We start from the raw sequence: 24,471 nt of genomic DNA, 5'->3' as shown, positions 1-24,471 counted from the left end.
CAACATACAAGCATACCAAACAACTTACACTTCCCTTTAAGTAAAGCTTAAGTAAACACTTTCATAACTACCTCATATCAATGACAGTGGCAGTGTGGCACTATGACAATACACAAATTTGCACTGAAATAATGTAAAATCCAAAATGACAATGCATGTTGTACCCGAACAAAACAGCCTGATCTCACAGTGAAATCGGAAAGAGTACATCAACTTTTCTTTCATCAAAATAGGTATACGTTGGCCAATATTTCATATGGGCATGTGTGAGCTCCGTTTATGTCCAGGAGAAGTCGCCAAAAGCTAGTAGTGAAGCAAGTTGTTTTCAGCTTTACAGGACGTTATAAAATGAAGAGAAAAGCATTGATTTATAGATTCTATCCCCCATCCCAAACCCAAACCTTATCTTAACTATTAGTGGAGTAAAAAAGTTATGTTAGAGGGAAAAGTGAAACCTCCGAATCATGCTCATCATTGGTTATTCAAACGTGGTTACTGCCTGGCTTTGAACACTAGTCTCCCACTCAGCTGATGCAATGCGCTGCCAATCATGCCTGGTGGAATGGTAAACATGTAGAAACCGAATCTGATAAGAATGCTGCATGTCAGCGCGTCGGTATACAGTTGTCGATCCTAGGGTACCGAAACTATCGGAAACATCATGCTGACTTCACGTGTGACCATGCTGAACAAAACATGGAGGCTGCTATAGAGTGACAGGGATTAGCATCAAATTCTACTATTTTTGGCTGAGACATACCGTCCCTGTTCAGCTCACAACACGCAGCTTTATGGCTCTTTTGAGTAGATGTGACAGTGACAACGAGTCCTCCCAAAGCCTTAAAAGTTTTTAAAAAAGAGAGAGAGAGAAAATCTTCTAGTCTGTTTTTGCTGTATGTGTGTGCAATTTCTCCTTGATCTATTCTTCTTTGTACTTCCATGTCTAAAAGAACAAGATGTTGCAAACAGACATAATACTTTTGGGATTTTACAGTTTTTGAGGTTGCTTTTCATTTTTAAATTAATAGCAGCAATCCAGTTATTGAGGAAAAGACAAAAGAGAATGTAAAGTGAAAGGGGAATATAAACCACAATAGCCTCTGAAACAGCACACCTCCAAAGTAATCCCATTTAATGTTCAATACTTCCATGTAGTCATGAGATTAGAGTCTTAATCGGAACCTCAAAACCACAGACATGCAGATATTGGAGGAGCTGTCAAATATAAGAGCTATTCTAGTCTCCTGTATACTTTCTGTACTGATGCATTTAGAGTGAGATGATTAGTGCTCATATTATCTCAGAGTGAATGTACTGATCTGGGCTCAGATTTCCTCTTGTCCAGATTCATCACAGTCAATATAAGCTGAAAGGTTATACTAATCTGGGAACAGTCTGTTTGGTTAGGGGGAGAATGAAGAGGCCTGATAGGACTGTGTGGGAATAATTATTAGGCTAAAATACATATGCTGACAAGTAAGAAGAGCAGAAAGTGCCACAGCAAGACAAGCCCCTCCATAATCATACAAGTTACGAATTTAATTTAAGTGAAAATCATTCAATGCATTTAAAAGATTTAAATCTTGTAATGTAATAAATTACTTGCGGTTTAGCACGTACAGACAAAACACTCTTTACATAAATAGCGTAAAAATCTCAAAATTTGCATAAAAGTACTTAGATGGAAACCCAGCTTATAAGATGCATCAATGGCAAATATCAGAAGCCCTGTTTACACCATCTATTAAGATGTGTTTTGGGGATCCTTTGAAATGGGACGACACTAAAGACTAAAATGAATTGAAAATGTTTTGAGATTCGTCTACTGCAGCGGTGGTCGAGGACGCATTGTGCTTGTACTGTAAATGCTAAAGCATTCGAATGCATGTGAACAGCTGCCTTCAAAGCAGTTAAAGGGATAGTTCACCCCAAAATCAAAATTCTCATAATTTACTCACCCTATAATGCCATCCCAGATGTGTATGACTTTCTTTCTTCTGCAGAACCAGAACTCAGAAGGTACAAAAAGCACATAAAGGCAGCATAAAAGTAATCTATATGACTCCAGTGGTTAAATCCATGTCCTCAGAAGAGATATGATAGGTTTGGTTGAGAAACTGATCAATATTTAAGATTTTTTTTTTCTACACCTTTAACAAGCCTCAACCAGTAGGTGGCTGAATGTGAAAGTAAAAGTCACTTCCACTCCAGAATTTGGAAGTGAAAGTATAGATTTTCAGTAAAAAAAAAAGGACCTAAATATTGATATTTCTCACTCACAGCTATCATGTCACTTCTGAAGATATTTCAACTGGAGTTGTATGGATTACTTTTATATGGCCTTTTTGTCCCATTTGGACCTTCAAAGATCTGGTCACCATTCACACTTTCATTGTGAGGACCAACAGAGCTGAAATATTTTTTCTTAAATCTTTGTTTGTGTTTAGCAGATGAAAGAAACTAATATACATCTGGGATGGCATGAGAGTGAGTAAATTATGAGAGAATTTTAATTTTGGGGTGAACTATTTCTTTAAATCAACCTCTGGGGTAAAACTAAAGTTTTAACATTTATTTAGGTCTTTTGAAGGAAATAACTGTTTGATGAAAAATGTGAAAAAGCTCATACATATACATGCAACTGAATTAACTGAAGGATGCCACTAAATAAATTTGCTTAAAGGGATAGATAACCCAAAAATGAATTGTGTTTTAGCACTGCTTTAGCACTATAAACCAATCAGCATCCATGACCCGAGCAATCCATTTTACAAAACGTTTAAAAGTTTAAACAAGCGCAACATACAGTGTTACAATCACTGAGTGTCCTCGCTGGCTTCTGGTGTTGAGTCAGCGAGGCTATGCTGTGCTTAAATGCAGTTGTCAAGGAAACAGTAACACATCTACATTACAGAGAGTAAGAACCTGGTGAGACAAAAACTGTCACAGTGGACAGACCGAGCTAAATGGGCAGCTTTCTCTTGCACTTCTTGTGGGATTTCTCGAATGTCACTGCAGGAATAATTCAGATTGAATTAGATCTCTGTAGAGTATGCAAAGAAAGAATGAAAAACTGTCTGCAAAGCTTTTAGAGCTGCGAGATTTCTAATGAGAAAAACAATAAGGTGTGTTAGGCTGCAGGCCAGTCTGGATTGGAGTTAGAGGAGACTGGCACATAGAATACAATAATGCATCAGTAAAACAGATTTATCATTGGACACTCAAGCACACCACAGACCTCACTTTAAGAAACATTAATCTCATATTAAAAGTTCTAATGTGACAAATGAAGTTCTCTCCACCCCTTTGGTCTGGTTTCTCCTCTAGAGCCACTATTGGAGATCTGCGCCATCATTTGTAATGAGACTGGGCCCCCTAGTGGCTAGGAGGTGTAAGTGCTGACCAAGAGGGTGACAGTGTCCTCTTTGACTGCTCTTCCCATGATGATAATACATGTATGTTCTTTAGTAAGAATCTAAAATGCTTGATTGAGAGCAGCTAAAAAGTCAAATACACACGTTTGAAGACATGGAATTAAAAGCTCTGTGGCTTTTAGACCATGGCTCTCCTAAAAGTTGACAAAATACATTTTTTAGCAGATATATGAATTTAAAATTCTGATTTTTCTTCTAATTTTTTTGAAAATGAGATCAAATGCTCTCTAGAATGAGAATGTCTCTCCCTTATACCACTTGCCTTTGACTAGCAAGTAACAAATTAAGATTCATGGCTAAACTAAAGCCTATTGGCTATTTTTGTGCACAATTGCTTCTAAAAGTCCTTCCCAAACTGTTTCAATAGGAAATATGTACAGAAAAGTAACCAGTGCCAGTCAAACTATTTTATAGGGTCTTTCACTCACAATGTCTAACACCAATAATAAGGAGACAAATGATTATAACAACAGATTATATATATATATATATATATATATATATATATATATATATATATATATATATATATATATTTGTTTTAAATATTGTCAGAGTTTGCTTTAGTCGCACTAGTGGTTAGAAATACTCAGCTGAGAATCATTCCTCCTGTCCTCTCACCATATGGTGAAGAAAGAGACACATTTCCGGAAGACAGGATTCCCCATAAGGGAGCAAGTCAGCAGCTAAACCAAAGAGCGTTCACTTGAATATTCCCTCCCTTTCTCATGTCTTCTTTCCCTCAACAAGCTGATTTCTTTCCTGTGGCTTTTCTTAAAGCACCTCTCCAGATAATCCCCTTATGCTGGAGTCGGTGACTGCATGATCGAGGAGCCATTTTACAGCTCAGCACGGAGTCTCCAGGAACATACTGTACATGCACTCGCACATAAATGCCCACTCCTGTTGTCAGCACAAAAACAGAGAGGCTCACAGTAGATATCAAAGTGCTTTTAAAGCAGTTTACTTGACGGCCATCTTGGTAATGACCCCTGACAGCTATTTTCTTTGAGGGTAATAGGCATGCAAGTACATATCAAAAATTGTTTGTGAAGATTATGCTTTAATAGCCCACAGTGTGTTGGCCATTGGCTACCCTGCACTGTAGAAGCCACCATTGCCACTGAAAATAACACACTGGCCGACCACATTTATACAAAATCTGCGCAAATCCATACAAAGCCATAAACACAAACACCTACTCATACAATCAGCAACAAACAAGCCAAAACGGCTCAGACACATCCAAGCAAACTGCATATTCCCTCCTTTCCAGTTGTCACATGCAATTATCACAAGGGTTGCTTCCCTCTGTCTCTTTGCTGTCACGTCATCATTGTATCCCCTTCCGCACAGCTCTCTTCCATCTCTATCTCCCTTACCTACCCAGCAGTTTCTAAACAGGGTGCATTCTTTTCAACTAGCATATTATCATCTGTTCAATGTACCTTTCATGTACATGGCCATGTCTTTAAAGCTCTCAAGGCTGTTTAACTGTATATATTCACTACTGAAGCACTCTTTATATCTTTGTGTTTCCACTCCCTGTATGTCAGTGTCAAGTGACTGCTAGCTCATTTCTAATTATTCAATAATGCATAAAGGCAAAGAGTCAGTCTTCTGCCCTTTTTAAAGTGTTTGAAATTGTTGTGATATTTTACCAATACTGTATCAATATTTTGTATAAAATTTTTCACAGTAATATTTTGGGGGTAAACGAGTATCGATGGGAATCATAAGGAATTCAAAGATTCCAGCTGCTGGTTTTTCGCAGGTAACAGGAAACACTGTCAAGAGTATTTTAGCACGGTGTTGCGTCTACATCGGTGGAAAATGCATGTTTGTGAACCATTCATGGAACCGAAAGTCATGAAAATAATATAAATATATATTGACCACCACAAAGAGTATATGTGTGAGAGAAGACAAAGAAAACTGAAGTATTAGATCAACAAACCCTCAATTATTTCTATTGGACCAAAATAACTCTTATATTCTTAGGAGCTAAGAATATAACTCTCTAAGTTGCTTCATTTGTAAGGATATCCATCCGAAAGTGCACTCATCCTTCTTTTTTTTTTAACTTACACTGGCGTGCTTAAACTACATGCTACTTCTATGGCTAAAGTAGGAATATGATGAAAAGAAATTCCAGCGTGTATTGCGCAAAGCTGAAAGTACAAAGAACATGGACGAAAAAGGTGAGTAGGGAGAACTATGAATACACAAGAAAATGATATAATGGAAGCCCTCTGATACCACCAGGACATGTGGCTTCATATAATGAGCTTTTCAACGTCAATGACAATCTCTTGTGTGCAGGAATGCAAGTACTCATTTATGCTCTTTGAGGTCTGTTACTTCAAATTCATTTCCCATTGATAATTGTTCCCATTGATACAGCTTTTCATATGTCACACCGAACGGCATTGTATTACACAGATGTTCAATTTCATTAGTAAAGTCTGTCCAGCGCTATTAGTGAGCAGCCTTTGCTGTGTAATCTGATCCAGAAAAAACGGGACATGATCTGATACCTGCAATACATTTATCAAGGGGAGGAATGAGGTAGAGGGGGGAGAGAAGAAACAGATTGGAGGGAGGGAGTGAGTGAAAGAGGAAAGGTGTGTCTCAATCTGCTCCCTAGGGCAGTAGCAAGCAACTCCACAGGGAGTAAGACACTTCAAGTGCCGTCACATTGTAAATTCCAGTGCACTGAAACTTTGCTCTCAAGAAATTCACAAAATGCATTGTAAAAAAAAAAAGTGCGCATCGACTGCTCGCCATATTCACTTACTAGAATGTTGTCATGTCTTCTTCAACCTCTGAAGTAGTAAGAAATGGAGGAATATATACCATTTATAATGCCTTTCTACTTTTAAAATAGCTGTATTTTTATTTAATATACCCCAGACAATTTAGTTTTTATTGAAAAAATCTGTGGTCAGGAATGATGGTTATACAGTATATGTGCCTGTGTTTATGGATGTGAATGCTGGGACTTAAAGAAGAGGTCAAGGTCACAGCTACTCTCATCCTCCCAAGAGTGACACAAGCATGTGTGTATGTGAATGTACAGTTGAAGTCAGAAGTTTACGTACACTTTATACTAAATTTAAATTTTTTAAAACAAACTACAGTTTTGGCAAGTCATTTAGGACATCTACTTTGTGCAAGATACAACTCATTTTTCCAAAAAAAAAATTACGGATGGATTGTTTCACTATTAATTAACTAATCACAATTCCAGTGGGTCAGAGGTTTACATACACTAAGTTAACTGTGCCTTTAAGCAGCTTGGAAAATTCCAGAAAATTATGTCGAACCTTTAGGCAACTAGCCAATCAGCTTCTGATAGGCTAATTGGAGACAATTAGAGGTGTACCTGTAGATGTATTTTAAGGCCTACCTTCAAACTCAGTGCCTCATTGCCTGACATCATGGGAAAAGCAAAATAAATCAGCCAAGACTTCAGAAAATAAAATTGTGAGCCTCCACAAGTCTGGTTCATCCTTAAGTATGTGAGTGGTGGTGGTGTAGTGGGCTAAAGCAGGTTGTTGGTTCGATGCCACAGCCACCACCATTGTGTCCTTGAGTAAGGCACTTAACTCCAGGTTGCTCCTGGGGGATTGTCCCTGTAATAAGTGCACTGTAAGTCGCTTTGGATAAAAGCATCTGCCAAATGCATAAATGTAAATGTAAGTATAAACACCATGGGACCACGCAGCCATCATACCGATCTGATAACTTCTGTTTCCTAGCGTGATGGCCATGCGATGTGTTCGCCGGTGCCATGCCCATCTCGGGCCTCAAGTCCGTAGCCAGTGCCGAAGCGGTCTCATCAACCTGAGTGGTGTGGCCACCGCCGAAGATGCCAAATGCCCCAGGAGCCTCTGAAATTGTTTCAGTGGAAGCAGTGTCACGGTCCGTCGAAACCGTCCGGGGTTGAGCGTATTTGTGCCACAGCTTGGTGCGCAAGGGCGCGGAAACGCCGGGGCGCTGAACCTACCAAAAAGGAATAGTGGACGGTGGTCGTAATGACGGCTGTGCACACTGGTTATGTGACCCAGGGAATAAGGAAACCACTCTTTTGTTAAACATTTGGGTACTGCAGCTACTTGAGCGTGCAGCTAATTTAAATGGAAAAAATATTATCCTACCGGCCCTCCTCCCGGGGATGGAGTGGTCTGTTCAGCGGGTCTCCTGGTACCTGGGTCACCCGTCTGCTTCCTGCGGGGGGGCTCGGCGCCGGGGCGGGGCTGCTCGGGCGGGCCGCAACAGAGCCAGTGTAGCCGCCGCAGAGGGACACCCTAGACAACAATCAGATGGGGTGCAGGGTCTTGAGCAGTGCTACTTTTTGGGCAAGATGGTCGCCGTCTGCTGCTTCACTGCCAAGAACTGCTGGGCAAAGTTCTCGACGGTATTGCCGAATAGGCCAGCCTGGGCGTTAAGGAACCAAGCCTTGTCGGCCTCTCTCATCTCCAATGTTGGTGCTCCTAGACCAACAAGGTGGACATCGCCCACCCAAGAGACCACGCCTACCCTCGTGCAGATCTTTTAGCACCTTGGCTTGGTGAACTTGCAGGAAAGCCATGGTGTGCAGGGCGGAGGCGGCTTGTCCAGTGACACTGTAGGCTTTGGCCGCCAATGTAAACCTACAGGTGCTAGACGGGAGCTTTGGGTGCCCGTGCCAGGTGGCGGCACTCTGCGGGCATAGGTGGTGACGCTCTGTGGGCATAGGTGCACCGCGAGCACATTATCCACTGGGGGCATTGCCTAGTAGCCCTTGGCCGCCCCACCATCGAGGCTTTCGCGTCCGACTGGACAAGCCCGCTCTCCAATGCTGTGAGTCTGCAAGTCGCTGTAATGCGGCGCAAGGATCCAACAGAGGTTTATGGAAGCCCTGGGAATTCAGCTTGCTTTTTTCTCAATTAAATAGCGACCGCTCGGCTCCGAAGAGAAAATCTGAATGTCATGCACGTCCTCTTGTTTATACCCGTATGTCTGGGGAAGTGGCATGCAAATACCACTTGCCAATTCCCATTGGCCTTTTATCAAAGATCAGAGGTGTCTCGGGCTCCCAAGAATGACCCCTAGTGTCATTAAGTCAACACAACGTTGAGTGAGTGAAATTTAAATGTATTTGGCTAACGTGTATGTAAACTTCTGACTTAAACTGTATGTGCTATGGTGTGATGAAACCCTAGACTGCATGGTGGAATAAACAGATTTCAATGGGAGAGGAAAGAGAAGTTCATGTGGCAGAAAATTAGGGTGGTGGCAAAAGGCATCAGACTGCAGCTTTGCTGTTTACCATCCTCCACTCTTTCTATCAGTCCTCTTTATTAATATACAGATGCTAAAGTGTGTAATTTCTACGACACTTGCATCACAAAACAGAATTGCAAAAATAATCACTGTTTTCAAACAAATTCCATAAACTCCCCATCTTACATTGGTTGTACCAACAGATTGTCCCACACCAAACTTGCACCATTAGTCGAGCCATGTGCCTGTGAAACGAACATTGGTCGAACCATGATTTGATAGTGCCACAGAGCCACAGTGTTATACTTTTAGGTGAAATCAACCAACAAATGCCTTACTTATTGCTGACTCTACAGCTGGAATATGTTACAAACATCAGCTTTAGTGCCGTCATCACCAAATTCCTCTGCTGTAATTAGTTTGCATAAATTCCTGTGTCTAGTGGTAGTCGTTTTAATTTATAAATTGACCTTTACCACCTCTTTTTTTACACATGCAAACAAATGCAGGCACACAGCCACCCACACAAATCCAGGGTAAACAAATGCATACGCAGCAGAGTCGATTGAGCACCTGACCAGCATGATTTACTCAGAGGTATAGCTGTGCACTGAACTGCTTTACACTGTGGAAAATTAAACCAAGTGCGAAAAGCCAGTTGGTGCAGGTGGGGGTTGGGTGGTGGTGATAGAGAAACAAACACATACAAAGACAAATAGAGGAGATGTCGCAATGCATGTTTCTGGCTTTTCTCATTTGCACATTTAATCCTTAAAATGGCCTTCTAGGATTGCACATTCACTAGCCACCTTTGACTAAAACCATAAAGGTCTGGACTGTATTGCAGCTTCAGTTGGTCATGAACTGCCCAATTACACATGAAGAGCCGTCTAATTGACATGTAAACAATCTATCATTCAGTTTTGGCATTATGGGCCATTTAGGGTCATTTCTGAGGTATACTATGCCATATAAAACACAGGCATGGGGAATTATTATTATTATTTTTTTAAACAATGACTCGGCAGTCTTCGCAAGCAGTTGCAAAGAGAACACAGAAAAATGGCCTTCCTTTGAATGTTCGATTATGCATTGCGTTATGTATATTTGGGGCAAAAAGATGAAGAATGTAGCATGACTATTCACAAACCAGCTGTAGCTCGATTTGAACTGTGCATGTAAAGATATTGACTTTCATTGCATGTCTTCTCTTATCACTACTAAGCCGATGATACTGTTCATCTCATTGCCTCCCTCTGCAATCACAGAGCCACTCTTTGCATAAGTCCCCTGGCATACTGACCTGGATGACTACTCATCATCTCATGATCATCCTTGACAATACTAAGCTCCCCTACCTCCCAGCTAAGACCTCCCCCACTCATGCTCTCTCCTTCTTGGTTAAAAGTCATACAGTCATCGACCCGATAAAACCCCAAGAGACACCCAAGGTGACCAAGTGTCCTTTGTAAGACATTATAGTAACAGCTTGATCCTGTCTATTCTCAACTCAGCTCTTTGTCCAGGCTCAAGTACTGTCATAACTAGACTAGGGCTGGGCGGTTTATCAGATTTTTCTGATTCATTCGAATTTGCGGTTTGACAGGATTTTAAAAAATAATAATTAAATCGAGATTTTGCAAAATATATTACAAATGTTATAGTTAAATCCATCAAAGGCTGAATAAGGAAGAGAAAAATAATTCACAGCACTTGTCTTAAATGACGCTCCCGTGCACACCACATATGTGGCGTGCTCCAAATGAACATGACAGGTTAACAACACAGAGGCTTCGTCCGAAACCAAAGGTAATCTTGTTGCCTCACTGCCCTATCAGTCAATGACTCAACAGACAGCATTCGTGTATGAAGGAACCTCCAGAAACTGATTTTGGACTGGCTACTGAGGCAGCATAACCTCACATTGTTGCTAGGATACCTGCAACTGATTATTGCCATCTGGTGTCCACTAAAGGTATCGTGTTTGTTCAATCCAACCGAACCACAATGGTCTAAAAATCTAGTTTTGACGATAAACAAGTGTACATTTCAAAACTAAAATACAAATTTCTCGCTAAAAATAGAATCAAAACTTGGAAAAAGTGGAGGAAAAAGTACATTTATACACAACTTCATCCGCTGCCATTTTTTTCCTTCAGCTTAACAGCTGTGGATCCACCCGCACAGGATTGTGGGATTTCATAGGTAGCGAAGGATACATCTACGCTGCCTTCAAAAATCGATCAGATGAAGATATCTCAGTAGACAGGATGTGACATGAACATTAGATTCGGACATGCCTTGGTCCCTTTCTACCTCCGTATACAGCCTCCGTAGGCAGCATTTTCCTGGTTCTGGACGCAGCTGGAGACTGATATAAAAGACAGCTGTAATATTCCAACGATTGCACACAATATGATTGTAGCTCAGCTTCGTCAATCATATAGGAATAAAGCCGGTGATTAAGACCATAACTGGCCTCTGTCTGCGCATGTTGATGAACGGTTTCCTTTCTTTTCCTTTAAGCGTTAGTTACATAACAGTTATTTAATTTCAAATCATGGAGATGCTATATATATTGGAGAATCAAACATCCACAGCTCCTTTTGCCACGATGATTCAAATAGATCGCAAAACTATTGCTTTGTTCTGTGACGTGTTTCAAGTGTACTGCATCTATAGCCAACATTTGGTAAGTGATAATTTTTACAAACTTTGCAAGTTGAATTATAATGATAAATTATTTCATATTGCTGCACTGCTCAGTGTGAACCACTAGAGGGTGCGTTTCTATCTTCAGGGGTTTATGATATACTTGATAATTTATAGATATTTATTTCTAGATCACTTGCTAGATAGATTTGGTTTAGATAACATGAATACCTACACTAGCTAAGAATTATTTAGCAGTTTTCTTATTCTATTATTTCTGAACATCTGGGTTCATTAGATTTTAACTTATTTTACATTTACACTCTGACAACTTCCCCCTGTGGTTAATTTGTAAATTTTTCTTGCACACCTTTGTTTCCTATAATGAAAATAACTTGATTTCTCTAACCAGCTTGCCTTGCATTCTAATAAAGAACATACAATTGGAATCATGTTGGAGTACATTTATAAGTTGAAAAATCTAATTGTGAATCACCAATAAGTTTGATAAAAATCAAGATTTTATTATTTTGCTATATCCCCCACCCCTAGACTAGACTACCGTACTCAAATATCACCAGCCTACCTCTATCTGCCACATGTCACTTTGAGTGATTTTAAAACTCGACTAAAAATTATCTGACAAAAAAGCACGATAAAATTACTAAACTAAAATAATAAGTTATATGGTTATATTCAAAGACTTCTTAAGCCAGAAAATAGCTTTGTGTGAGGAAATTTAAATCGCTAGTTGTTAAAAAATATTCCACTCTGCTGTATTAATCAAATCTCATTTAATTTTGCATTCACGTATGGTGCACAACGCGATGTCAATGATGTCAGACGCCACACGTAACTTTCTTGTGTGTCTCGTCATTGATGTTAAAGGGTTAGTTTACCCCAAAATGAAAATCCTCTCATCATTTACTCACACTCATGCCATCCGAGATCTGTATGACTTTCTTTCTTCTGAACACAATAGATGATTTTTTAAAAGAATTTCTCAGCTCTTTAGATCCCTACTCAGTCAATATCCAATTTACTTTCATTTTCTAATTCTCCTGTTTTTGGTGATTCACATCCTTCTTGCATATCGCCCCCTAATGGGCAGGGAGAAGAATTTATAAAAAAAAATAAAAAAAATACTTGATTGATCTGTTTCTCACCCACACCTATCATATAGTGTCTGAACACATGGATTTAACCACTGGAGTATTTTGATGGAGTTTGTTTATTTTAATGCGCCCTTTATGTGGATTTTGGGGTTTCACAATTTTGGCACCCATTGACTTGCATTGCGAAGACCTACAGAGCTGAAATATTCTCCAAATTTCTTAATTTGTGTTCTGCAGAAGAAAGTCAAACGCATTTGGGATGGCTTCTGAGAAAATGTTCATTTTTGGGTGAACTATCCCTTTAAATCCTGCCCAACGCACCTTGGTGTGATTGAAAACCATATTTGAATTCTATTAGATCTGGGAGATATTCCGTGAAAAACAACTTTAGATTTTTAACTTTTGAAATTCTGAAATCTATACATTTTTATTTTCCAAGGAAAAAAAGAAAATCATACCAGTTTGGAACAACATGAAGGTGAGTAAATAATAGCAGCATATTCAATTTTAAATGAACTAAAGTAGCCTTCTAAGTACTTGACTTGTATTTTTAGCTACCTGTCCCAATACTTTACCCTTCTGTGATATGCATACTTAGTCATTTTGGTACAAAGCATCTGCTAACATAATGGTCAATGAATATTATCAGAATGCATTTGCCTGAATGCTCAGAGGTTTATTTATTTCACTGGTTGTTGTGTCCTTTTCATTGTAGGCCATTATGACACAATAAGCTGTATCATTTTTCAAAGAAATAGCTTTATTAAAACCCATATAAATTTTCTTCCATCAATAAGAAGCAGTTATGTTGAAGGCACAGAATATAAATGTCTCTCTCTCGCTCTCCAACTGTAACCTGTGAGGCAAAAGAGCCAGGAATGAAACCATTGGCCTTAATGTCCTGTTACCTGTTTCACAGCATCAACTTAGGTCAATTTGATTTAACAGCATTCACGCTGGACAGCCTTTAGACAACTGTACTAACCTGCAAGGAGATTTAGTTCCCCAGCCAAAAAAGAAAAATCACATTTCATAAATAAATCAGAAGAGAGGGAGAGAGCTACAGCAGTGCTGCTGAGATCCACCACAGCCACCTAGAGACATCTGAGACATATGACTTCAGAGCTGTATTTAAAGCACTCTGCAGCTCTGTATGTGGGGGTAGTTGCCAGCCAATGATAGGTAAGAAGGCTGTGGAGGTGGATGGAGTAATATGGGTGTGGGTAAAGTGGGGAGGGAGAATATGAGTATGAGTTTGTGTGAGTGTGTATTTCTGTGTTTATGAGAGCATACATAAACTAGTGAAGTTTACATTGGTGCAAAGTGAATCCTATAAGCCCCTGTACTACAGGATGGTTCTGGAGGGTGGCCAAGTTGTGCATCTGGGACACAAAGAAGTGCTCCTCTTGAGACAGGTGATGAGTTGGAGTGACCTTCAGTGCTGCCCATTCCAAACATTTCTCATCACAGATACACAATAACAACAATGCTAAAACATCTATTGATTTCATTTGTGTAGCATGTAACAAAATAAATAAATAAATAAAGCTCATCATATTTTGCATTACAGAACAAATGCCCTTAAAACCCAAGAATAAAACAATGAAAGCATTAAAGGGATGCTTCCCCCAAAATGAAGACTCTCTCATAATTTACACACCCTCTTCCCATCCCAGATGTGTATGACTTTCTTTCTTCTACTGAACACAAACAAAGATCTTTTGAAGAATATTTCAGCTCAGTTGGTCCATACAATGCAAGAGAATGGGTACCAAAACGTTGAAGCTCCAAAAGCATAAAAGCACATTTTAAGGAATAAATCACCCCATTTTTCCATTGAACACAAAATGGGATTTTTTAAAAAAGTGTTCACAGAATTTGACCATATCGATGCAGCCTCCATATTTAATTTACGGAGTTTATTAATGATTTGATTAGAGATTGAAAAAACAACTTGAATTTCGTTCTGTTCACATAAAGTGATCATATGGCTTCAGAAATATAAGACTTATAATATAGCATAAGTCATATCAATAACATTTACTGTGGCTTTGGTGTATTTTTTTAAGCTTGACAGACCAGAGTAATTATTCACTTGCATCATATGTGTCACGATTCACTGTTGTCTGCCCTGTGATTTGCCTGTCATCAGTTATCCATGGACTACACTTCCCATAATTCCCTGCCCTAATCACTGCCAGCTGTCTTCGTGGTTTATGTTTCCCATCGTAGATGTTTTTTTTCCTCACTTTACCCGTTATTTTGTACTTGTTTATTTCTGTTCATTAAACTATTTTGCCGCACCTAGATCCAGCTCCTGAACTTCCTTGCTATTCGTTACAGAAAAAACATAAACGGGAGAACACATCCACGGGAGAACACATCCACGGGAGAACACATCCACGGGAGAACACATCCACGGGAGAACACATCCACGGGAGAACACATCCACGGGAGAACACATCCACGGGAGAACACATCCACGGGAGAACACATCCACGGGAGAACACATCCACGAAGGGCACGGGCAAAACATGGTAGGTCAAAACACACTCAGGTACATTCAACAACTGACTAAGAACAAGCAACCAACAGGGTTTTTTAATACAAAAAGACTAATGAGTAAATGAAACACAGGTGAGGACAATAGAAGACAGCTGGCAGTGATGAGGGCAGGGAATTATGGGAAGTGTAGTCCATGAGGAACAGATGACAGAGGCAAAACACAGGGCAAACAACAGTGAATCGTGACAATATGGCAAATAAATCATTAAAATACAAACTTCATATGTGTTCCATGGAAGAAAGAACATCATGTGAGTTTGGAGCAACCCTACGGTGAACAGTATATGACAAAATGTTAATTTTTGGGGGAAATTTTACTGCTCAACTTTGACTTCTTTAAAGTCAATAAGAAATGCAGCTCACAACCTGTTTAACTTCTGTAATATGATATATTTTCGAGAGAAACATGATATCCAAGAATAAGTGAGGGTGGGACTTTATTTGATCAATTTGGGAATTAGTTGTGGATAAAGTGGGCATGACATACCATAATAGAGCTACCTGGTTGGGATGGGTTTGAAAAAGAAAGAGGAATTTGTGATGTCAGCCGATAGGAAAAGTAGTTTTTGCATTTTTATTAGATTATGGAGTTTTTTTTATTTAGAATAATGATGAATGATGCTAAATTCATTCTTAAGGTAGGTCAACATCTTTCCTGGTAATCATAAATTTGTGCTTGTTTTAAATTTTAAGGTCTTAATCAATGCATTTGGATTTGTTATTTGGCCAAAGATTGCTGGTGAGAGTGACAGCAAAGTGCAGGAACGCTGTACTCACTCAATGAATAATAAAGAAACATGGTACTTAGCCAGACTGTGGATTACACCTAGCATGATGTAATGCTTCTGGTGCTCCAATGCTCCAATTTCTTTTTTCTATGTCCCACATTCTTTCTTTCTTTCTTTCTTTCTTTCTTTCTTTCTTTCTTTCTTTCTATCTATCTATCTATCTATCTATCTATCTATCTATCTATCTATCTATCTATCTATCTATCTATCTATCTGTCTGTCTGTCTGTCTGTCTGTCTGTCTGTCCAAACATACAGTAAATAGGCCTAATATAAACAGCCAGCCTCGTGCAACAACTCTTATTGGTGTGTAAACTAGGCTAGGGTGTGGTGCATGCCAACCCTGAGTCATGGAGAGCGGAGTGCATGCCAACCCCAAATCACCCCCCTACTGGGCTGGCATGGCATTGGCAGACAGCATTGTTTCTTTGTGTCTGATACTAGACACCACACCCCTCATGCAAGACATACTATATCAGTCAGGACAGCTATAAAAATAGAACTGATTTTGTCCACAAGACGGTGAAAAACGAATCCCCTTAAAGTCACAAGAACAGGTGTAAAAAGCATGCTCACAAATTGCATACCATGTGACAAGTACAGTGTGCCTAATTGACTGACAGATAGGAAAACAAAGAAAAAAAGAAAAAACATATCCTTAGCAGCTCAATATAATTTAATTCCAGTTTGTATGCAAATGTGTGACCGAGCCCTTGGGCTAACAGGGTTTAATATACAACATACGCGTGCGTACACAACACTGTTGGTATTAGCTGTTAAAATGCTTTAAGGAGAATGTTTTACACTATAACTAATTACTGTGTGAATAATTCATGAGTTCTCAGCCCCTCAAAGTTTCAAGCATTCAATTTACAAAGTGTGAATGAAACATTTCACAGATCTTTAACTATACTCTTCCATTTCATCTATATTTTACGACTAATTAATTGCTGCCACGTCGAAATTTAGCCGAGGACCAAGAGGAGACAGACAATGACACAAATAGAATGTCATTCACTTTGCCCATATAATGCAATATTAAGTTGTGACAATTTATGATATATTAAATGAAAGAAAGACATTTTGGGGCTGTCTCTTGCAAATATCAAATTTTAAAGGTATTGTTCAATCAGAAATCTGCATTTTATCTTTATTTACTTACCCTCGTGTTATTCCGAAGCCTTATGACTTTCTTCTGTAGCACACCAAAAGAGTGCTTAGTTCCATACAATTAATATGGAGGGAGACCAGATAAATATTTTTGGTGTTCTATTAAATAGAGAGTGAGGTTAAAGAAAACAAGGATAGAATAAAAATGTTTGTGTGAATAATTCCTTTAATTGGTGGTAGCTTTCTGAGTGATAATCTGATGGTCAATACTTTATCAATAATAATATTTAAGCTTTTTGTCAGTATAAGAACAAGAATCTAACATGTAACAGATCAACTGGTCCTAAAATCTGGTGTTTACTCGCGTGTGTGTCTATGAAAGAAAGTCGCTGACTGTTCACACCTCTTGGGGTAGATTGGAGATGTAAAGTTGACTTCAGCTGCCACAACGTCTTGCTGTTTCCAAGGAGACAAGATATTCAGGGCCCCTGGACATGAGCCATTTGAAAAAAGAAAAGAAAAAGAATATAGATAGTGCAGAGAGAAAAAAGGCAAGAATTCTAGAATCAACTTCTGAATTCTGAATGATAAGGCAGCCATCATATCAAGCCAGACATGATGCTCTACACAAGAACGCAAACACAGACATGAATGCCTGGCGAAACGTGTGGTCTTGCTGTGTATGCTTTAAGGCAGGGGTGGCAACTATTTTGTTAAAGGGGCCATATCGATCTTTAAGTAGTGCATAGGGCACCACATTGTATTCCTTTGAGATTGATTTGGTTTTTGTATCTTTTAAGCCTAGAAATATATTTTTTAAATTTGTTATGCATTTGGAAGACTCTTTTATCCAAAGCGACTTACAGTGCATTTATTACAGGGACAATCCCCCAGAACCTGGAGTTAAGTGCCTTACTCAAGGACACAATGGTGGTGGATGTGGGGATCGAACCAGCGACCTTCTGATTAACAGTTTTGTGCAGATTAACAGTTATGTGCTTTAAACCCGCTACACCACCACCACTCCTAGTTATGTACTATAAATAGTTTTGCACTAAATGTTCAGTATTCAATTGCCTACATTATTGTATTGCTCTACAAAGGTAGATACTTTTCTATCAGGCATTAAAAAACTGAATAAAGGCTGAGCTTATACATTTATTTTATCATCTATACTTCCCTGTTAATTTATTATTCAATTTAACAATCTCTACATCAGGGGTCTGTTTTAATAAATGAAAAAATTTACATTTATAGAACTTTTAATGTTTGTCGCGAAGTAGGCGAGTTTACCCGTTTAGATGCTAAAAGGGTCATAATGTGGGTCTCCTCGATGGTTTGGTTTGACTTTCAGCACACAACTGAATAACACAGGCCACATGACTATGATAAATGATTACTGCAAGAGTTACATAAACATACAGGTGCGAAGGGACTTCAACATTTCTAAATTGCACAAATAAAAAATACATACATATTCGTCTCTGGCTTGCTTTTGCTCACATGTCAATGATTCTGAGATCTACTTTTATATTTTATTTAATCACTGAGAAGGTATACCTGCAAAGTAGCACCAAACATCATGAGTGGACACAGAGTAGCCGTATAACACTTTTCCTTGAGTAGAATATTGCACTACAGATCGCTAAGTTTGATCAAAGGGGAGATAGAAAAAGCACACTTGGGTGCATGGTTGCCGGATTGCACAAAATAAGTATAACATTAGGCAGAATATTTCCAATTTGCGCAAGTATAAATCTCAAACTGGGGGTGTTGTGTCTCTTATCTGGCAACCCTGAGCATAATAAACACTTGTGGAAACACATTAGGTCCCAATGCAAGTTAACTGAAATATTCAATGAAAAAACTAACCGCGGGCCACATTAAACCACGTGGAGGGCCTGATACGGCCCACGGGCCGTATGTTGCCCATGTCTGCTTCAAGGGATAGTTCACAGAGAAAAGATGTGTCATTATTTACATGTGCTAATGTCGTTACAAACCCATGTGTCTTTCTTACTTCAGTGGAACAGAAAAAGGATTTGGTAACACTTTACAATAAAGTTCAATTTGTTAACATTAGTAAATGCATTAGGTATCATGAACTAACAATGAACAATAATATTTGACAGTGTTTATTAATCTTAGTTCATGTTAATTGATAGAAACTCAATAGTTCATTGTTAGCTCACAGTTCATAAATCATTAACAAATGTGTAACCTATAAAACTTTTATTTTTAAAGATGGATTAGTAAATGTTGAAATTAGCATTAACCAAGATTACCAAATACTGTAAAAGTACTGTTTTAATGTTATTCATATTAAAAAATGTAGTTAATTAATGTTAACAAATAGCCTTAATATATATGGAACTTTAATATGAATTGTTACCAAGAATAAAAAATTATTCATTTCGCCATAATTATAAACGTGAATTTTGACTCCAGGTTTTATGCTCCAACACCATAAAACCACAGTAAAAGTAGTTCATAGGACTTCACATTGTTTGATTAAACAGACACTTAATGAAATCATTGATCAACTCCTGTACACCTCACACAAATCAGATATGGTGACTACGTCAATGACATCAAACCTCATTGGTTCCTGCATGCCTTGTGACCAAACACCATGATGTGTGTGGTATACAGGAATTGATCAATAATTGTATTTGACATTAGGGCGAGTAAATAATGACAACATTTTTATTTTTGGGTGAACTATTCCTTTAACATGCATTCTTGCTGTAACAATCCTTGGGGTGAAAGGAAAGTTACTACAATACAAATTTACATAAAAAAACAAATACAATCTCAACAAAAAGGTTAGCTCACTTTGTGGCAGAGAATACAGAACTCATTTGCATTGCATTATGAATTACGTTTCGACACATTTTTAAACACAACGATACATTAAAAATCAAGCTTGCATAGCTAATGTAGGAGTGTTTGCATTCATGTGCTTGCATGTTTCGGGCCTTAAACTAAACCATAAACATAGCATCGAAATAACAGAGCTATACTGGTTGTGTTTACATACTGTGTACACATAAATAGATGAGCGCCTCTTTGCTTTGAGCTTTTAATAGCACATAAGGGCAGTGCTAAACTTTTCTACCAAAACAATAGAACTTCAATCTTAGCAAGAGGATACATTAGACTATACTGTATATTTGGAGACTTGTGTCTCTGCAAAACAAAAATGGGTATTTTCCAATCAGTGGGTGTTTTCAAACCAGGATGGGCATTTTTCAACCACTTAACACTATTTGCCTTCTAAATTGAGATTCCCTACTTTTATTGGATTGTTCAGAAATACCCATCCTGGTGTGGAAACACCTACAACACTCAGATTCCCTACTTTTATTGGATAGTTGAAAAATGCCCATCCTGGTTTGAAAATGCCCACAGATTGGGAAAAGGCCATTACTGTTCCACAGAAACCTATACTATACTACATTTGCCTCACTATTTAAAAACAAACAAACAACTGCTTTAAATTAAGGACTCTTTATTCAACCAACGTTTGAATTCTCAGCCAAAACCTCCTCCAAAACGCCTCTGAAGCGACCCTGCCAGTGTAGTGCTGTCATCGTAACCTCCTGCACTTTTCCCAGAAATGGCACGAATGACATGACCCTGTCATCAAGTCCTGGCGTAATCCCCAATGAGCACCGCCACAGATGGCAAAAGTCATTCCAGAATGGTCTATGGTGCCATGCATTCACTTTTCTTTTTTAATTACACATCCCTGTCTGGCACACCGATGCTCTATCAGTTATACACAACAAGAGCCCATTACATTAACAATGGAGATTACTGTTGTGTGGTTAAGAACATTAGTCACAGATCCTGGGAAGGAAGGAATGAAAGAGACACAGACATAGAGAGAGTAGACTGTATTTAAATGAATATTTCACCCGAAAAGGAAGACTCTGTCATCATTAGCTCGCCCTCATGTCATTTCTTAAACAAGTATGACTTTCTTTTTGCAGCATGAACATTCAGCTAATCTCTTCCTTTGGTGTTTCACTGCAGAAAAAAGTCATTCTAGTTTCTAAAGACATGAGGACATGAGGGAGAGTAAATGATGACAGAATTAGCATTTTTGGTGAACTATTTCTTTTACCATTTTATTGGTCGATGTGGAGAATCTTTGGGATAAGGGAAGAGACAGTAGTACTAGTTGAGCTTGTCTATGTTTTGAGTTCATACGAAAAAAGGCATGGTTACATACACCCCCCCCCCCATAGGGGAGAGGAACTAGAAATAGTGCTGCCCTGTTGTCAAATGAAGGTGATAAGTAAGTCTGCAGCATTTAGATGGAGGTTCTGTGATCCAGAGGCTCCAGAAATAGTATGCAATGAGCACCTCACTTTGGCTACATCAAAATAGAGCACCTCACTTTGGCTACATCACGTCTTATTGATTTTGAATGTCTCGCTCGATAAATGCTGCATTTTTTTTTAGACATTATGTCCAGTTAAACGTAGTCTGAAACTTTGAAAAACACGTCATCTCAGGCCATTTTTCAGTCTGTGCGTGCCTGTACAAATGGAGCACCACTTACTGCCCCCTGAAGAATAAGAAACACATAAGCATGAAGGTGTTACTTTAAGCTTGAATTGCTACAATGGATGGAAAAATCCTTATTAGGAAATAATTTATGCATGATTATGGGGCATAATTAATTGCATTATTTTTTAGCTAGTTATTTTTTATATAATTAATAACACAAAATTAACATGTTGAATTGAAAGATCTATATAGTGAACATATAACTATCTTTTGATTATTTATAAACCGAAGTGCATCGGTACGACAACTGAATTCTGTAATGGCAGGGGTAATTCAGCAGGATACCAGTTGTGTGTTTTAGTAGCATCGAGAGCACTTTAAAAATTAAGTGTGTAATTTTTGTGCTACTAGCATTACCAAACGGAATTGAATTAAAATAATGATTGTTTCAAACAGGTTTCCCAAACAACTTACCAGACGTAGTTGTGTCAATAGACTGGGATAGGAGAAACATTTTAACACTGAAAGAATTGCTCACATCAGCTTTAGGAATATAATTAACATATATTTTTTAAAACAAGAATCAATTATAAACAATTCCCACAACTCTAGGTCAAGATTGTGCTCCTGTCCAAAGAACAGCATTTCAAGGGTGAGTGTGCCTAATGAATAATCATCAGCATTGACTTCAAAATGAGAATCAATTTAAGTGATCTCAAATATGCTAAGGGCATCAAAAATCCACCCAGCCACACTTTTCTCACAGTGTCTCTTAGCATAGTAACCAGATGTAAAAAAAAAACAAAAAAACAAAAAAACAAAAAGACACCTGAGGTTGTATTAATCTTAAAACAGCTACCATGTTTGGCATTGCGAGGATCAAACATTAATCTATTTTTTTTTTTAAAGTGCAAAGGTTCTCATGTGCTATAGTTCTACGTGCAGGTCACACTATAGAATTATTAATCATTTTCATATACTGACACAAAAATCATGACTAATATTATCAGTGATTGTATCAGCATGTACTTCACTTCTTAACTTAAAGAAACAGATAACTACAGATTTAAACCAAAACAATGAAGCTTCTAAACAGCATTCCTACTCGCTTGAAAACAGCGCTGCTCTTCCACGCGTGTCACACGTGCCTCACACTTACACATTGATCTTTTTCACACCAAAAGTGATCGTATCGCTTTAGAAGACATTAATTTAACAGCTGGACTCTGTATGGATGACGTTTGTGCTGACTATCTGTGATTTGTGGAGCTTCAAATGACATTTTTCAAATTTTCTTCAAATGTGTTCTAGTTAAGAAAGAAATTCATGCACACCTGGGATATCATGAGGGTGAGTAAATGATAAGAGGATTTTCATTTTTGGGTGAACTATTCCTTTAATCTTCAATATATAATTTTTAAAGGGGCAAAAACATACTCACAGTCATGTGAGACCTATTCACAGTCATTGAGACCTATTTCTGTCTCAACAGCAGTGGTAATAGGACCATACACATACATAGAAGCTGGCATGGGTCCTCTGCATGCCAATTAAGAAGGGCAATCTGAGCGGAATGGCACTGATCAGAAGCACGCTTTAATGCCTCGCAGAGCCTTGCCAGTGTCTTTAGTTTACATGCCAGTGACCGCATCCAATCTGGAACAATTAAAGTGTATAGCCCTGTGTTTATGTGTGTGTGTGAGAGAGAAAGAAAGAGATAGAGAGGTGTAGACAGAAGGGGAGAGACATTGCAAAAATTTAGTGTGACCTGATGACGGTGTCCACCCTAAAGATAAAGCCTGATGCCTGTACACGCAAAAAGAAAAACACTGAATAACACTTAGACACCGAGTGAGAGACAGAGAGTCAAAGCAACAGAGAAAAAGATGTGGTTGCAAGCAGAGGTGTCCTGCACAAGTGCTTATGATTTTTGAGCTAAGGTGATTTTAAATGCAACTTTAAAAAAATACAAATAATTATAGCTGCAAGCAGCGAAGAACGGGCCCTCACATCCTGGTGCACGTTCGGGCTGCTCTGCCAGGGGAATGTCACTTTGTAATTTTTTAGCACTTCAATGTTTTTAAGAGTGTATCACGGTGTAAAACATGTAATTTCCTGATGCCAGAAGGTGGCGCAATGACTATAACTGAATATTGGCATATAGGCCAATAGGCCTATATACAGGCCAGGACTGTTATCACACATGTGAAGTTTTGGGCAGATTGGACATTGTATGTTTGAGTTACAACAACTTCCTGTTTCATGGCGAAACATCAAACTTTGTCAGACCGCCACGGTCTTTAGATTAGACTGACCGAATAAGATGTTGATCTGATTTAAACTCTAGGAGGAGTTTGTTAGAGTAGGAGGCCTGGAAATGGCAAAAACTGAGCAAAAATTGAAGAGAAAAATCTAAATGGCTGGCTTCCTGTTGAGTTTAGGGCATGGGTCCAGGAGATTTGTTGTAGGTATTATTATGTTACAAATGTGTACCGATTTTCGTACATGTAGGTGAAACGTAGCGTAAAGCGCACATAGTTGAAAGTTTGTAGGTGGCGCTATAGAGCCATTTTGCCACACCTGAAACCCATATCAGATGTAAATTTTCGTGTGCAAAGTTTCATGAGTTTTCGAGTATGTTTAGGCCCTCAAAACTATATAATATAAAAATAATAAACGATTACAGGTAAGCTGTTTGTCGGATGATTTTCCTGAAAAGTGCAACATTGTGGCTCCATGGCACTATCAAAACATTGCTCTTATTGTTTGAATATTCTGACCAGCAAGACATAGCAACAATGGCTCAACCAATGGCCTGAGGTTGGTGCGGGACTATCTGTTTAACATAGAAGTGTTGGGGGAGCCTGTTTGAAAACAGTAATTATTTTGATGAAGTATTGCTGAGCCTTCAGATTAATGATGCCCCTATGTGCAGAAGAGCTAAAGAAATACAAGACAGAAAAGAAAGCATAGAGAGAATGCTGTTGTGTGCACATGTATTAATGACAGTGGGAGGCTTTCT

At 38.6% G+C, this 24,471-nt stretch overlaps 1 protein-coding gene across 9 annotated transcripts in view; it reads right to left on the bottom strand.

Annotated features, from left to right (window-relative positions):
* ppfia4 (PTPRF interacting protein alpha 4) overlaps positions 1–24,471 on the bottom strand; it is a 152,783-nt gene that overhangs the window by 99,773 nt on the left and 28,539 nt on the right. Inside the window, exon 1 of one of the 9 annotated variants that reach the window (XM_052111621.1) lies at positions 4,056–4,184. The exons of the other annotated variants lie outside the window; for them this stretch is intronic. Within the exon in view, the coding sequence (XP_051967581.1) occupies positions 4,056–4,079 (24 nt within the window). The 5' untranslated portion in view covers positions 4,080–4,184. Of the gene's footprint in view, positions 1–4,055; positions 4,185–24,471 lie in introns of those variants that run through there. 9 annotated transcript variants of the gene reach the window in all.

This window comes from Xyrauchen texanus, chromosome 39 (genome assembly GCF_025860055.1).
Source record: "Xyrauchen texanus isolate HMW12.3.18 chromosome 39, RBS_HiC_50CHRs, whole genome shotgun sequence".
In the NCBI taxonomy this organism is placed as follows: domain Eukaryota; kingdom Metazoa; phylum Chordata; class Actinopteri; order Cypriniformes; family Catostomidae; genus Xyrauchen; species Xyrauchen texanus.
Note: the sequence above shows the minus strand (reverse complement) of the source record. Positions and strands in the feature narration are given on the sequence as shown.